The sequence below is a fragment of the Pagrus major genome, chromosome 16, assembly GCF_040436345.1.
Source record: "Pagrus major chromosome 16, Pma_NU_1.0".
In the NCBI taxonomy this organism is placed as follows: Eukaryota; Metazoa; Chordata; class Actinopteri; order Spariformes; family Sparidae; genus Pagrus; species Pagrus major.
In genome coordinates this window covers 2409208-2424763 of record NC_133230.1, presented here as the reverse complement: position 1 = coordinate 2424763, position 15556 = coordinate 2409208, and the positions used below count along the sequence as shown (strand labels likewise).

At 42.1% G+C, this 15556-nt stretch overlaps 1 protein-coding gene across 1 annotated transcript; it reads right to left on the bottom strand.

The window, feature by feature from the left end:
- Positions 1-8707: 8707 nt before the first annotated feature.
- LOC141010171 (uncharacterized) lies at positions 8708-9961 on the bottom strand. The gene is made up of 2 exons (XM_073483040.1): positions 9946-9961; positions 8708-9363 (listed from the first exon to the last, which is right to left on the bottom strand). The coding sequence occupies exons 1-2, from the start codon at positions 9959-9961 to the stop codon at positions 8723-8725; spliced, it is 657 nt and encodes a 218-aa protein (XP_073339141.1). The 3' UTR covers positions 8708-8722.
- Between the last annotated feature and the right edge of the window lie 5595 nt (positions 9962-15556).

The window sequence follows — 15556 nt, the reverse complement described above, 5'->3', positions numbered from 1 at the left end:
AGTGCAGAGCAATACATGTTTTAACCATTCATTTATGATTCATTCACATTTTGATTAGATTTTTTAACATCTCTGTACTTGTTACCAGTTGTCATTAACCACTAACTACTTACTGATATTAAACTACACTTCCCCACATGTTTTGCACGTATATGGCTTCTCATCTGTGTGAGTTCTCATTTGACATGTTAAGTTACTGTTTTGATTGAAAGCTTTCCCACATGTTTGGCAAGTATATGGTTTCTCACCTGTGTGGGTTCTCATGTGGACTGTTAAGCGAGTACTGTGGCGGAAAGCTTTCCCACATGTTTTGCAAGTATATGGTTTCTCACCTGTGTGGGTTCTCATGTGGACTGTTAAGTGAGTACTGTGGCGGAAAGCTTTCCCACATGTTTTGCAAGTATATGGCTTCTCACCTGTGTGGGTTCTCATGTGGACTGTTAAGTCAGCACTGTGGCTGAAAGTCTTCCCACATGTTTTGCAAGTATACGGTTTCTCACCTGTGTGGGTTCTCATGTGGACTGTTAAGGATGCACTTCGGCTGAAAGCTTTCCCACATGTTTTGCAAGTATACGGCTTCTCACCTGTGTGGGTTCTCATGTGGATTGTTAAATGAATACTGTGGCTGAAAGCTTTCCCACATGTTTTGCAAGTATACGGTTTCTCACCTGTGTGGGTTCTCATGTGGACTGTTAAGGATGCACTTCGGCTGAAAGCTTTCCCACATGTTTTGCAAGTATACGGCTTCTCACCAATGTGGATTCTCATGTGCCGATTCAATTCAACACGAGTCTTGAAAGCTTTCCCACATGTGTTGCAAGAATACGGTTTCTCACCTGTGTGGGTTCTCATGTGGACTGTTAAGTGAGCACGACACCTGAAATCTTTCCCACATGTTTTGCAAGTATAAGGCTTCTCACCTGTGTGGAATCTCATGTGCTGATTCAATTCACCACGAGTCTTGAAAGTCTTCCCACATGTGTTGCAAGAATACGGTTTCTCACCTGTGTGGGTTCTCATGTGGACTGTTAAGTCAGCATTTCGGCTGAAAGCTTTCCCACATGTTTGGCAAAAGTAAGGCTTCTCACCTGTGTGGATTCTCATGTGGACTGTTAAGTCAGCATTTCGGCTGAAAGCTTTCCCACATGTTTGGCAAGAGTAAGGCTTCTCACCTGTGTGGATTCTCATGTGGACTGTTAAGTGAGAACTTTGGCTGAAAGCTTTCCCACATGTTTGGCAAGAATAAGGCTTCTCACCTGTGTGGGTTCTCATGTGTGTATTCAATAGGGACTTAATCTTAAAAGCCTTTCCACATGTGTCACATTTGAAAGACTTTTTACCTGGGTGAGTGTTATGGTGAATGTCTGATGAGGTAGAGTTTTTTGCATTATCACTGTGTCTTTTGCTTCCGTGATGTCTTTTGTTTTGTTTTGGCTCTCCATCTCCAGCTGATCCTGAATCTCCATGTTTTCCTCCTTTCTGATCTTGGCTCTCAGCTACATGAGAGTTGTTAGAGAGGAGCTGGTGGTCACTTTTTGGTTCTGCTTCACTGTGGTCACTTTCCTCATAAGTTGGAGTCAACATGACAGTATCTGTCTCAACCTTCAGTACAAGCTGCTCTCCCTCCCGACTGGTGCAGAGTTCCTCCTGTTCCTCTTTAATCTCTGGAGGCTCTGGGTCCTCTTGGTCCAGACTGGAGTTCTTCTCCTGGTTACAAACCTGCTGGTCAGCGAGAACCTCCTCCTCCTTACAGACATGTTGCTGTGGGAGCTCTGGAGGGACAGAGAACAAAAGGCAGAGATTATTTAATCAACCAATCAACCTTTATTTGTAGTAACTTGTATTATGTAAACGTGAGCACATTTCAATTCATCCTCAAATATGCATGTTCTTCTTCAGGAACAGCAACAGAACAGCAACTGAACAGCAACTGAACAGCATGCTCAGAGGTGAGTGCACTTCTCTGAGTGGTGATTAGCACCAGGATGAGTCTCCTGCATCCCTCTTGTTTGTAGTATGTAGGAGTGCGTTTCCCGCTCGTTATCAATAAAATGGGCAGTCCTTGCTTCACGTAGGACTCTGTGGCCCGTGAAATCCATCCATCGCAGGTGAGCACAATTCTCTCTGCAGACTGGAGCGATCCTCCACCTTTCCTCTCGTCTCATCATAAAGAGCTGGAGTAGCTTCTTCTGTGAAATATTTTCTGCTCTGTATTTCATACCTTGGTTCCAGTGTTTGTACCATTTGGCAAAAAACATCATTTTCCTTGTTATTAATGCTTTGAATGTAAAATCTACATTTTTCCCAATAGTTTCCAACTCATCTGACCCACTGTCTCAAAATCAATGCCGACATGTCTTCATAATAGGTTCAATGAGACACACCTCTTTCTGTTGAGTTTTAGTGCTCCTCATAGTTTTCTGAACGTTTTGTGTGTAAAATCAGCATTTTTTGAGTGGAGTTTGGCTGCGGTCTTCTATAGAACGGAGCCCAGCCGTGCAGCGGGCACTCAGAACCTCCGGAGTCCCGGAGTGGAATGAACCAACACGAGGGAAACACTCGTCTGTTCGCTCCGTGTAGTGAAACGTGGCTGCGATGCATATCTCCCCCTCTATGGCCACTCCAGGGCTCTGAACATTAGTGTTGTTAAAATAATAAACTTGTCCTCACCTGTCCTGTGTAACTTTACTTGGGGTTTCCAGCAGATATCCAGCAGGACGCGCTGCCGATCGATCTCTTCCTCGTACTGGACGATAGTTGTTTTAAACACTCGGAATATTTCTTCAGCAGCAGCAGTTAGTCGCTCGTTGACAAACTCTCTCAAACTCTCAACTGAACTCATTGTTCTTTAATTACTAATTCAATAATGAGCTGCGCTGTGACTCAGTACCGTCTTCCACTTCGTTCATTACACACAGGCAGCTAATGCTGCTAGCTGCTACTGTTTACTTCCGCTGGGTGTCACGCTTTTAAGCTCCGACGGGGGAAGTGCGGAGGCTTTTATTTCCGCTTCAGACTGAACACATTTTATTCAGAACTCGTTTAAAACATATCTGACTACACTTTTAAACTTCAATAAGTAATTTGGACAAAAATGTTGTCCAGTGGCTAAACATACTCCCAAATACTTTTATTCTATTATTTATCTTTTTCCATTTCTTACATTTATTTACATTAGAATAGAATAGATATACTTTATTGATCCCGAGCTTGGAAATTAAGGTGTAGCAGCAGCATTACACACAGAAACTAATGACAACACAGTGAAATAAAAAGAACAACCTAGACATATTTACATAGCAATATAAAATGTAATATAAAAAATATGTATAAAAATGTATAAATGAGCAGTGTTGATGTATACACGAGCAGTATTAATTAATTGTAGTGCAAAATAAAACATAAGGTGCAGTGAACAGATGAGGTGCAGAACAGTGTAAAAACATATAAAGTGCGTAGAGACTGTTTGTTATGACCAGAGTTTTAGCTGTTATTATACAGTGTGATGGCATGTGGCAGGAAAGATTTCCTGTATCTGTCCCTTCGACAGCGGAGCTGAAGCAGCCTGTGAGAGAAGGTACTCCGCTGTCTGTCTACTGTGTGATGGAGAGGGTGCTGATCATTGTCCATGATGGATAAAAGTTTTTTCAGCGTTCTCCTCTCCACCACGGTCTCAAAATAGTCCAACCTGAGACCAAGTACGGAGCCAGCCTTCTTGATGATTTTATCAAGTCTGCTAGTGTCGCTGGCTCTGATGCTGCTGCCCCAACACACAGCAGCAAAGAAAATTGCTCCAGCAACAACAGACTGGTAGAAGATCTCCAACATCTTGCTGCACACGTTGAAGGCTCTCAGCTTCCTCAGGAAATAGAGTCTGCTCATCCCCTTCTTGTACACAGCCTCGGTATTAGTTTTCCAGTCCAGTCTGTTGTCAATCACCACTCCCAGGTACTTGTAGTCGTCCACCTCTTCCACCACCTCCTCCCTGATCCGTAGTGGCTGTGAAGGCATCTTCTTCCTCCTGAAGTCAATCACCATCTCTCTGGTCTTGTTGACATTCAGCCTCAGGTGATTCTGTTCGGACCACTCAACAAAGTTGTCCACCAGTGTCCTGTACTCCCCCTCCTCTCCCTCTCTTACACACCTGACAACAGCTGAGTCGTCAGAAAACTTCTGCAGGTAACACGACTCAGAGTTGTACTGAAAGTCAGTGGTGTATAAGGTGAAGAGGAAGGGAGAAAACACAGTTCCCTGTGGAGCTCCTGTATCACTGACCACCACATCAGACAGGACACTGCCCAGACGGACAAACTGGGGCCTGCCTGTCAAGTAGTCAGTAATCCAGGAGATCCATGCGTCGTCAACACCCATCACCTGCGGCTTCTCACCCAGTAGCAGAGGTTGAATGGTGTTGAAAGCACTGGAGAAATCAAAGAATGTGATCCTCACAGTGCCTCCTCCACCATCCAGATGCATATGGGCTCGTTGCAGCAGGTAGATGACAGCATCATCAACTCCTAAATGGGGCTGATAGGCAAATTGCAAAGGGTCCAGATACGTCCTCACCTGGGCTAAGACCAGTCTCTCCAGGACCTTCATCACATGAGATGTTAATTTAATTAACTATATTTAACACCACTTTTATACTGTTTTTACACAGTGTGTTTACACTATGTTTGTTGTACTCCCTGTATTAAGGTGTAGATCTACTCTGCTTAATTCCACAAAGAAATGTGCCACTCTTTTCTAAACTAAGTATCTAAGTACTAAGTATTTCCTTCAGCCATCAGGCTTCTAAATGCTGCTGACAGCTAAATGAACACAGGCCAGGCATTGTAAACCTGAGAGCCGTAATGTGTATATTTATACATTATTTATTTCTTATTGTTACTTGCTGCTAGCTCCGGTTGCCCATGCCCACCTGCGGTACTGACAGAGTGGATACTGTATGTTTTTTTTTGTTGTTGTTGCTTCTATGTGAGACACGAGGAGCGATAATAAGTGGGACACATGAGACCGATAAGCTTGTCTTTTTAATCATCATTTTCACAAATATGGGCGAATCAGCATGAAGATATTGACACAGACATATTGTGACATCTTCTCAGTGGGAAATTATACACATTCAGCTTTCAGCTCATCATTTCTCCTGTGTATATTGAGCCTCTGAGGATTTTTCAAGTATATAATTTCAAGTTACAGTTCTGCAATTATGCATGAAACACTAGAACTAAATCACCTCCAACATATTTCGCAAATACAAAGCTACTCGCCTGTACGTGTCCTCAAATGTCTCTTCAAAGCGACTGATCAGAGAAACTTTTCCTCCAGGTCTTTCAAAATTATGGCTTCTCACCTGTGTGGGTTCTCATGTAGACTGTCAAGTTTGCACTTCAGTTGAAAGCTTCTGTCGTGTCTCGATTTCTTATTCTTAAATTGTTCAAAAAGGTTTTTCAGAGTTTCAAAAAGTCACCAATGAAAAGGAAATAATCTCCAGGACTCCTCTTAAGCTGAGTGCAGTAATGTTTGATGTCGACAAATAAAACATGAGATCTCAGACAAAAGCTCATCAATAAAGACCCAAATTCTCATTACAAAATATACTCCTTATATTCACTAAGGTGGGGGTTGGGCACCACGGTTTATCCAATCCTTGCTCTATCCTTTGTCTATGTATCAAATTTTGCTGCCTCGGGTATTTCCCTGCACGAGGCTAAACATGTGCCCACCCATGCCAACATTGGTCAAGACAACCTCCTCACTGGGCATACGCTTTGAAGTCCCTCTGCAGCTGGTATCCTGGACTTCCCCTGCACATCTTATCTACTGTGCTGCCACTCTGCGGCCTTGAACGCTCCTCCACTGTGCTGCAGCCATGAGACGTTTTTTTTTAACTCTAAGTCTCCTCCTTGATGTGTTCCACTGCCCTACTGACTGCATTTCTTTTAAAAATAATAAAAGTGTGGTATATTTGGTTACATGATTTCACTCCAAGTTAAAACAATTAAGTAGTTTAATCATCAATTCGATCAATAGTTGCATGTTCAATCAAGTAGTGCAGAGCAATACATGTTTTAACCATTCATTTATGACTCATTCACATTTTGATTAGATTCTTTAACATCTCTGTACTTGTTACCATTTGTCATTAACCACTAACTACTTACTTATATTACACTACACTTCCCCACGTTTTGCAAGTATATGGCTTCTCACCAGTGTGAGTTCTCATTTGACATGTTAAGTTACTGTTTTGATTGAAAGTCTTCCCACGTTTGGCAAGAATACGGCTTCTCGCCAGTGTGGATTCTCATGTGACAAGTTAAGTGAGTACTTCGGCTGAAAGCTTTTTCACGTTTTGCAAGAATACGGTTTCTCACCTGTGTGGGTTCTCATGTGGGCTGTTAAGTGATCACGACACCTGAAATCTTTCCCACATGTTTTGCAAGTATACGGCTTCTCACCTGTGTGGATTCTCATGTGACGTTTTATGGCACTGTTGTCCTTGAAAGTCTTCCCACATGTTTTGCAAGAATACGGTTTCTCACCTGTGTGGGTTCTCATGTGGGCTGTCAAGTGAGTACTTCGGCTGAAAGTCTTCCCACATGTTTCGCAAGAATACGGTGTCTCACCTGTGTGGGTTCTCATGTGGGCTGTCAAGTGAGTACTTCGGCTGAAAATCTTCCCACATGTTTTGCAAGTATACGGCTTCTCACCAGTGTGGATTCTCATGTGCAGATTCAATTCAACAAAGGTCTTGAAAGCTTTTCCACATGTTTTGCAAGAGTACGGTATCTCACCTGTGTGAGTTCTCATGTGAACTGTTAAGTGAGCACGACACCTGAAATCTTTCCCACATGTTTTGCAAGAAAACGGTTTCTCACCTGTGTGGGTTCTCATGTGGACTGTTAAGTGAGCACGACACCTGAAATCTTTCCCACATGTTTTGCAAGAAAACGGTTTCTCACCTGTGTGGGTTCTCATGTGGACTGTTAAGGATGAATTAAGGCTGAAAGCTTTCCTGCATGTTTTGCAAGTATACGGTTTCTCACCAGTGTGGATTCTCATGTGCAGATTCAATTCAGCACAGGTCTTAAAAGCTTTTCCACATGCTTTGCAAGAGTACGGTTTCTCACCTGTGTGAATTCTCATGTGGACTGTTAAGGATGAATTTAGGCTGAAAGCTTTTCCACATGTTTTGCAAGTATACGGCTTCTCACCTGTGTGAATTCTCATGTGGACTGTTAAGGACTCACTTCGGCTGAAAGCTTTCCCACATGTTTTGCAAGAATACGGTTTCTCACCTGTGTGGGTTCTCATGTGGACTGCTAAGTTTTCACTTCGGCTGAAAGTCTTCCCACATGTTTCGCAAGAATACGGTTTCTCACCAGTGTGGGTTCTCGTGTGGACTGATAAGTTTTCACTTCGGCTGAAAGCTTGCCCACATGTTTCGCAAGAATAAGGCTTCTCACCTGTGTGGGTTCTCATGTGGACTGATAAGTTTTCACTTCGGCTGAAAGCTTTCCCACATGTTTCGCAAGAATAAGGCTTCTCACCTGTGTGGATTCTCATGTGGACTGTTAAGTGAACACTTTGGCTGAAAGCTTTCCCACATGTTTCGCAAGAATAAGGCTTCTCACCTGTGTGGGTTTTTAGGTGTGCATTCAATAGGGACTTAATCTTAAAAGCCTTTCCACATGTGTCACATTTGAAAGACTTTTTACCTGGGTGAGTGTTATGGTGAATGTCTGATGAGGTAGAGTTTTTTGCATTATCACTGTGTCTTTTGCTTCCCTGATGTCTTTTCTTTTGTTTTGGCTCTCCATCTCCAGCTGATCCTGAATCTCCATGTTTTCCTCCTTTCTGATCTTGGCTCTCAGCCACATGAGAGTTGTTGGAGAGGAGCTGGTGGTCACTTTTTGGTTCTGCTTCACTGTTGTCACTTTCCTCATAAGTTGGAGTCAACATGACGGCATCCGTCTCAACCTTCAGTACAAGCTGCTCTCCCTCCCGACTGGTGCAGAGTTCCTCCTGTTCCTCTTTAATCTCTGGAGGCTCTGGGTCCTCTTGGTCCAGACTGGAGTTCCTCTCCTGGTTACAGACCTGCTGGTCAGCGAGAAACTCCTCCTCCTTACAGACATGTTGCTGTGGGAGCTCTGCAGGGACAGAGAACAAAAGGCAGAGATTATTTACTCAACCAATCAACCTTTATTTGTAGTAACTTGTATTATGTAAACCTGAGCCAGTTTCAATTCATCCGCAAATATGCATGTTCTTCTTCAGGAACAGCAACTGAACAGCAACTGAACAGCATGCTCAGAGGTGAGTGCACTTCTCTGAGTGGTGATTAGCACCGGTATGAGACTCGTCCCTCTTGTTTGTAGCATGTAGGAGTGCGTTTCCCACTCGTTATCAATAAAATGGGCAGTCCTTGCTTCACTGCCCTACTGACTGCATTTCTTTTAAAAATAATAATAAAAGTGTGGTATATTTGGTTATATGATTTCACTCTCACATTTGTGGTTATATTTCACTCCAAGTTAAAACAATTTAGTAGTTTAATCATCAATTCGATCAATAGTTGCATATTCAATCAAGTAGTGCAGAGCAATACATGTTTTAACCATTCATTTATGATTCATTCATATTTTGATTAGATTCTTTAACATCTCTGTACTTGTTACCATTTGTCATTAACCACTAACTACTTACTTATATTACACTACACTTCCCGACATGTTTTGCAAGTATACGGCTTCTCACCTGTGTGAGTTCTCATGTGAACTGTTAAGTGATCACGACACCTGAAATCTTTCCCACATGTTTGGCAAGAATGCGGCTTCTCACCTGTGTGGGTTCTTAGGTGTGTATTCAATAGGGACTTAATCTTAAAAGCCTTTCCACATGTGTCACATTTGAAAGACTTTTTACCTGGGTGAGTGTTATGGTGAATGTCTGATGAGGTAGAGTTTTTTGCATTATCACTGTGTCTTTTGCTTCCGTGATGTCTTTTCTTTTGTTTTGGCTCTCCATCTCCAGCTGATCCTGAATCTCCATGTTTTCCTCCTTTCTGATCTTGGCTCTCAGCTACATGAGAGTTGTTGGAGAGGAGCTGGTGGTCACTTTTTGGTTCTGCTGCACTGTGGTCACTTTCCTCATAAGTTGGAGTCAACATGACGGTATCCGTCTCAACCTTCAGTACAAGCTGCTCTCCCTCCCGACTGGTGCAGAGTTCCTCCTGTTCCTCTTTAATCTCTGGAGGCTCTGGGTCCTCTTGGTCCAGACTGGAGTTCCTCTCCTGGTTACAGACCTGCTGGTCAGCGAGAACCTCCTCCTCCTTACAGACATGTTGCTGTGGGAGCTCTGGAGGGACAGAGAACAAAAGGCAGAGATTATTTACTCAACCAATCAACCTTTATTTGTAGTAACTTGTATTATGTAAACCTGAGCCAGTTTCAATTCATCCGCAAATATGCATGTTCTTCTTCAGGAACAGCAACTGAACAGCAACTGAACAGCATGCTCAGAGGTGAGTGCACTTCTCTGAGTGGTGATTAGCACCGGTATGAGACTCGTCCCTCTTGTTTGTAGCATGTAGGAGTGCGTTTCCCACTCGTTATCAATAAAATGGGCAGTCCTTGCTTCACTGCCCTACTGACTGCATTTCTTTTAAAAATAATAATAAAAGTGTGGTATATTTGGTTACATGATTTCACTCCAAGTTAAAACAATTTAGTAGTTTAATCATCAATTCAATCAATAGTTGCATATTCAATCAAGTAGTGCAGAGCAATACATGTTTTAACCATTCATTTATGATTCATTCATATTTTGATTAGATTCTTTAACATCTCTGTACTTGTTACCATTTGTCATTAACCACTAACTACTTACTTATATTACACTACACTTCCCGACATGTTTTGCAAGTATACGGCTTCTCACCTGTGTGGGTTCTCATGTGAACTGTTAAGTGATCACGACACCTGAAATCTTTCCCACATGTTTGGCAAGAATGCGGCTTCTCACCTGTGTGGGTTCTTAGGTGTGTATTCAATAGGGACTTAAACTTAAAAGCCTTTCCACATGTGTCACATTTGAAAGATTTTTTACCTGGGTGAGTGTTATGGTGAATGTCTGATGAGGTAGAGTTTTTTGCATTATCACTGTGACTTTTGCTTCCGTGATGTCTTTTCTTTTGTTTTGGCTCTCCATCTCCAGCTGATCCTGAATCTCCATGTTTTCCTCCTTTCTGATCTTGGCTCTCAGCCACATGAGAGTTGTTGGAGAGGAGCTGGTGGTCACTTTTTGGTTCTGCTTCACTGTGGTCACTTTCCTCATAAGTTGGAGTCAACATGACGGTATCCGTCTCAACCTTCAGTACAAGCTGCTCTCCCTCCCGACTGGTGCAGAGTTCCTCCTGTTCCTCTTTAATCTCTGGAGGCTCTGGGTCCTCTTGGTCCAGACTGGAGTTCCTCTCCTGGTTACAAACCTGCTGGTCAGTGAGAACCTCCTCCTCCTTACAGACATGTTGCTGTGGGAGCTCTGGAGGGACAGTGAACAAAAGGCAGAGATTATTTAATCAACCAATCAACCTTTATTTGTAGTAAATTGTATTATGTAAACCTGAGCACATTTCAATTCATCCTCAAATATGCATGTTCTTCTTCAGGAACAGCAACTGAACAGCAACTGAACAGCAACTGAACAGCAACTGAACAGCATGCTCAGAGGTGAGTGCACTTCTCTGAGTGGTGATTAGCACCGGTATGAGTCTCGTCCCTCTTGTTTGTAGCATGTAGGAGTGCGTTTCTCACTCGTTATCAATAAAATGGGCAGTCCTTGCTTCACGTAGGACTCTGTGGCCCGTGAAGTCCATCCATCGCAGGTGAGCACAATTCTCTCTGCAGACTGGAGCGATCCTCCACCTTTCCTCTCGTCTCATCATAAAGAGCTGGAATAGCTTCTTCTGTGAAATATTTTCTGCTCTGTATTTCATACCTTGGTTCCAGTGTTTGTACCATTTGGCAAAAAACATAATTTTCCTTGTTATTAATGTTTTGAATGTAAAATCTAGGACACACCTCGTTAAATAGATTTTCGTGCTCCTTATACTTGTCATGAATGTTTTGGATGTAAAATCTACGTTTTTCACAATAGTGGAGCAGATAAGTCACTCAATCGTGCATTTGGTGATACAAGCATTAAAATTGGCATGAGCAGTCTCTATGGGTCACTTGACAAGAAAATTGTCCCAGCCACTTGGAATTTCAAGTTGGCGGCCATTTTTCAAGATGGCCGCCACCTTGGTCAAACAATTAAGTGATGTTATTGTTTGGTTGGTGGTATAGGCATGAAAATGGGCATGGACAGTCTCCATGGGTCACTTGACAAGAAAATGGTCCCAGCCACTTGAAATTTCAAGATGGCGGCCATTTTTCAAGATGGCTGCCACCTTAGTAGAGCAGTTAAGTGATGTAATCATTCAGTTGGTGATACACACATGAAAATTTGCATGCGCAGTGTACATGGGTCACTTGACCAGAAAATGCTCACAGCCAATTGAGATTTCGAGATGGTGGACATTTTTCAAGATGGCTGCCACCTTATTGGAGCATTTAGGCTAATACAAGCACGGAAACTGGCGTGAGCCGCCTAATGGATCTTCAAAAGGTCCATTTTCTCATATAAATATTGTTTTTTTAGTAAAGAGGATTTAGAGTCATTTTATGACCTCTAGCACTGATGCATAAAAATACACTTGTGTTGATTTGGTGATTACAGGTAATTTAGACTAGAGTGAATATCTGCACTACCAGGGCACACTGGTGATATATCACTGCTGTTAAACTCAGAGTGGGGTTCAATGTCAGCTAATTGAAAGTTAGTATCCCAAATGTCATCTAATTTACCCCAAATCAGTTAGATAGCCGCACCTGAATTGACAGGTTGTGCCAGCGTGGGAGAGCCGAGCCAAGGTTAACGGGGTTTTAGTTAACCAGATGCTGTACAGATCGCACGGGATTTAAACGGCATTGGATGAACGATCGGACTAGGTGTAGGGCGAAAGCATGAACCTAGTTGTATCCCATACAAGAATGTGCTTGGTAAAAGGTGGTAAAAGGATGAACCCTCGGCCTTTGCCTATACATTTGCTGCAGACATGGCAGAGGTTATCATAACAGTTCAGAAAACCAACTGGGACAGATGTTGTATTTGCCAGCAGGACACAAAGGAAAAACTTGTTCAGCCGACTTTATTCAACAGAGAACTTGATCGGATTGGTTATGTTAACATTGCAAGAAATGTTCCATTGTTTGCTGTGATCAATGCTCTGCCCATCAGACTCAATCCAGCCCGACTAAATGAGGGTGATGGCATTGAAAGCACGTTGACTAGAAACAAGGCAAAATATCATCAAAGCTGTAAGTTCTTGTTCAACAACACAAAGTTGGATAGGGCCCAAAAGAGAGCAGCTTCTACTGCTGCTAAAGACAAACAAGATACCCAAGATAATATCAAGAGACCAAGAAGATCCCAGACATCACAAGCTTTGTGCTTCATCTGTGAAGATGACAGTGCAACATCCTCCTTAAGAGAAGCGATGACAATGCTAAATGATTACATCACTTAACTGCTCTACTAAGGTGGCAGCCATCTTGAAAAATGGCCGCCATCTTGAAATTTCAAGTGGTTGGGACAATTTTCTTGTCAAGTGACCCATGGAGACCGCCCATGCCAATTTTCATGCCTATATCACCAACCAAACAATAACATCACTTAATTGTTCCACCAAGGTGGTGGCCATCTTGAAAAATGGCCGCCAGCCTGAAATTTCAAGTGGCTGGGACAATTTTCTTGTCAAGTGACCCATGGAGACTGCTCATGCCAATTTTCATGCTTGTATCACCAAATGCACGATTCTGCCTAAAATCAGCTCTTAGCCGCTCCACTACAATAGTTTCCAGTTCATCTGACCCACTGACTCAAAATCAATGCCGACATGTCTTCATAATAGGTTCAATGAGACACACCTCTTTCTGTTGAGTTTTAGTGCTCCTCGTGTTTTTCTGAACGTTTTGTGTGTAAAATCAGCATTTTTTGAGTGGAGTTTGGCTGCGGGCTTCTATAGAACGGAGCCCAGCCGTGCAGCGGGCACTCAGAACCTCCGGAGTCCCGGAGTGGAATGAACCAACACGAGGGAAACACTCGTCTGTTCGCTCCATGTAGTGAAACGTGGCTGCGATGCATATCTCCCCCTCTATGGCCACTCCAGGGCTCTGAACATTAGTGTTGTTAAAATAATAAACTTGTCCTCACCTGTCCTGTGTAACTTTACTTGGGGTTTCCAGCAGATATCCAGCAGGACGCGCTGCCGATCGATCTCTTCCTCGTACTGGACGATAGTTGTTTTAAACACTCGGAATATTTCTTCAGCAGCAGCAGTTAGTCGCTCGTTGACAAACTCTCTCAAACTCTCAACTGAACTCATTGTTCTTTGATTACTAATTCAATAATGAGCTGCGCTGTGACTCAGTACCGTCTTCCACTTCGTTCATTACACACAGGCAGCTAATGCTGCTAGCTGCTACTGTTTACTTCCGCTGGGTGTCACGCTGTTAAGCTCCGACGGGGGAAGTGCGGAGGCTTTTATTTCCGCTTCAGACTGAACACATTTTATTCAGAACCTGTTTAAAACATATCTGACTACACTTTTAAACTTCAATAAATAATTTGGATAAAAAATGTTGTCCAATTGGTAAGCAAACTCTCAAATACTTTTATACATTTATTTATATGAATTTAATTAACTATATTTAACACCATTTTTATACTGTTTTTACACAGTGTGTTTACACTATGTTTGTTGTACTCCTTGAATTAAGGTGTAGATCTACTCTGCTTAATTCCACAAAGAAATGTGTCACTCTTTTTTAAACTACTACTTTGAACTAACAGCTTACTTTTTGGTTACTTACATGGAAGCTACTGGAAAATCTACAAGTATTTAACATATAAATGTTTGTAGAAAAGCATGACATGAGGAGCGATAATAAGTGGGACACATGAGACTGATTAACTTGACTTTTTAATCATCATTTTCACAAATATGGGCAAATCAGGATGAAGATATTGACACAAACATATTGTGACATCTTCTCAAGGGGAAATTGTACACATTCAGCCTTCAGCTCATCATTTCTCCTGTGTATATTGAGCCTCTGAGGATTTTTCAAGTATATAATTTCAAGTTAAAGTTCTGCAAGTATGCATGAAACACTAGAACTGAATCACCTTCAACATATTTCGCAAAATTGTGGCTTCTCACCTGTGTGAGTTCTCATGTGACAAGTTAAGTTAGAACGCAACCCAAAAGCCTTCCCACAATTTTCACAGGTAAAAGGCTTCTCACCTGTGTGGAATCTCATGTGTTGATTTAATGCAGTCTTGAAATCCATCCCACATGTTTGGCAAGAAAAAGGCATTTCAAAAAGGAATTAAAACTTGATCAAAACGTCTAAACACACTTGATTATTGTAGAACTAATCACTTACATATTTCTTTTAGTTCTAGCCTAATACTTATTAAACGGGGCATATCAGAGACATTTACTGGTAATAGAAAGATGAGGTATTTAAACAATAGATCTCCTGAAAGTCTGTCCCAATCGTACCAGGACTCACCATCAGAAGGTGCTGTGGTTCCTCCAAACACAGGACATTTACACACAGAAAACTATCTCAGACAAACTTCATCGCAGAGAAACGTGGGAAAAATCAGTTTTATGAATTTCTTTTCCTGTTTACTAATTTGTTAAAATTAAGGGGATGAGATTCTAGTTTAATGGTTATTTAAAACTTGGTTGAAACCTGGATGAGTGCAGAAACCTCCACAGATACGAGTAAAGCATGGTCGTAAACCACTGAGTGTCAAGTTGGGGCCCAGAGTACTTTTACTCTAGAGCATGTGTGTGTTAATTAGATCAGGAGAGTGATAGAGTTTGCTTATATGTAAGTTACAGTTTATATCATGATGTACTCTTATAACCTTTTATTGACCTGCTTACAGCTTCTGTCCCATATAAGGTTGTTTGGCAATTCGTCCTGTATCCTGTGTTCTGAGGAAGTGGGGGCTGCGCACCCACTTGCGAAACCAGTTTTGAGGAACTAAGCAAGATATGGCTCAACCACAGAGAAGCGAAGCACAAAACTGTTGTCTGTGTTTGCATCCTTGTATGGTGTTATTTTTCACGCTCACATTCTGTTATCGCGTTGCTGCACGCAGCTGTTAACTGTCAGGCAGCAACTCCCATGTTGGAGATTGTAACTGAGCACATCTCTGTCCGTTCTCCTTGCAAGTAAAAGAATAACGCCTTGTCTGTCTCTCTTATTTCTTGTGTTTAATAATGTTCTAGGTTGCTCGAACCTGACATTAAGGTGTAGATCTACTCTGCTTAATAACACAAAGAAATGTGCCACTCTTTTCTAAACTGCTACTTTGAACTAACAGCTTACTTTTTGGTTACTTGCATGGAAGCTACTGGAAAAACTACAAG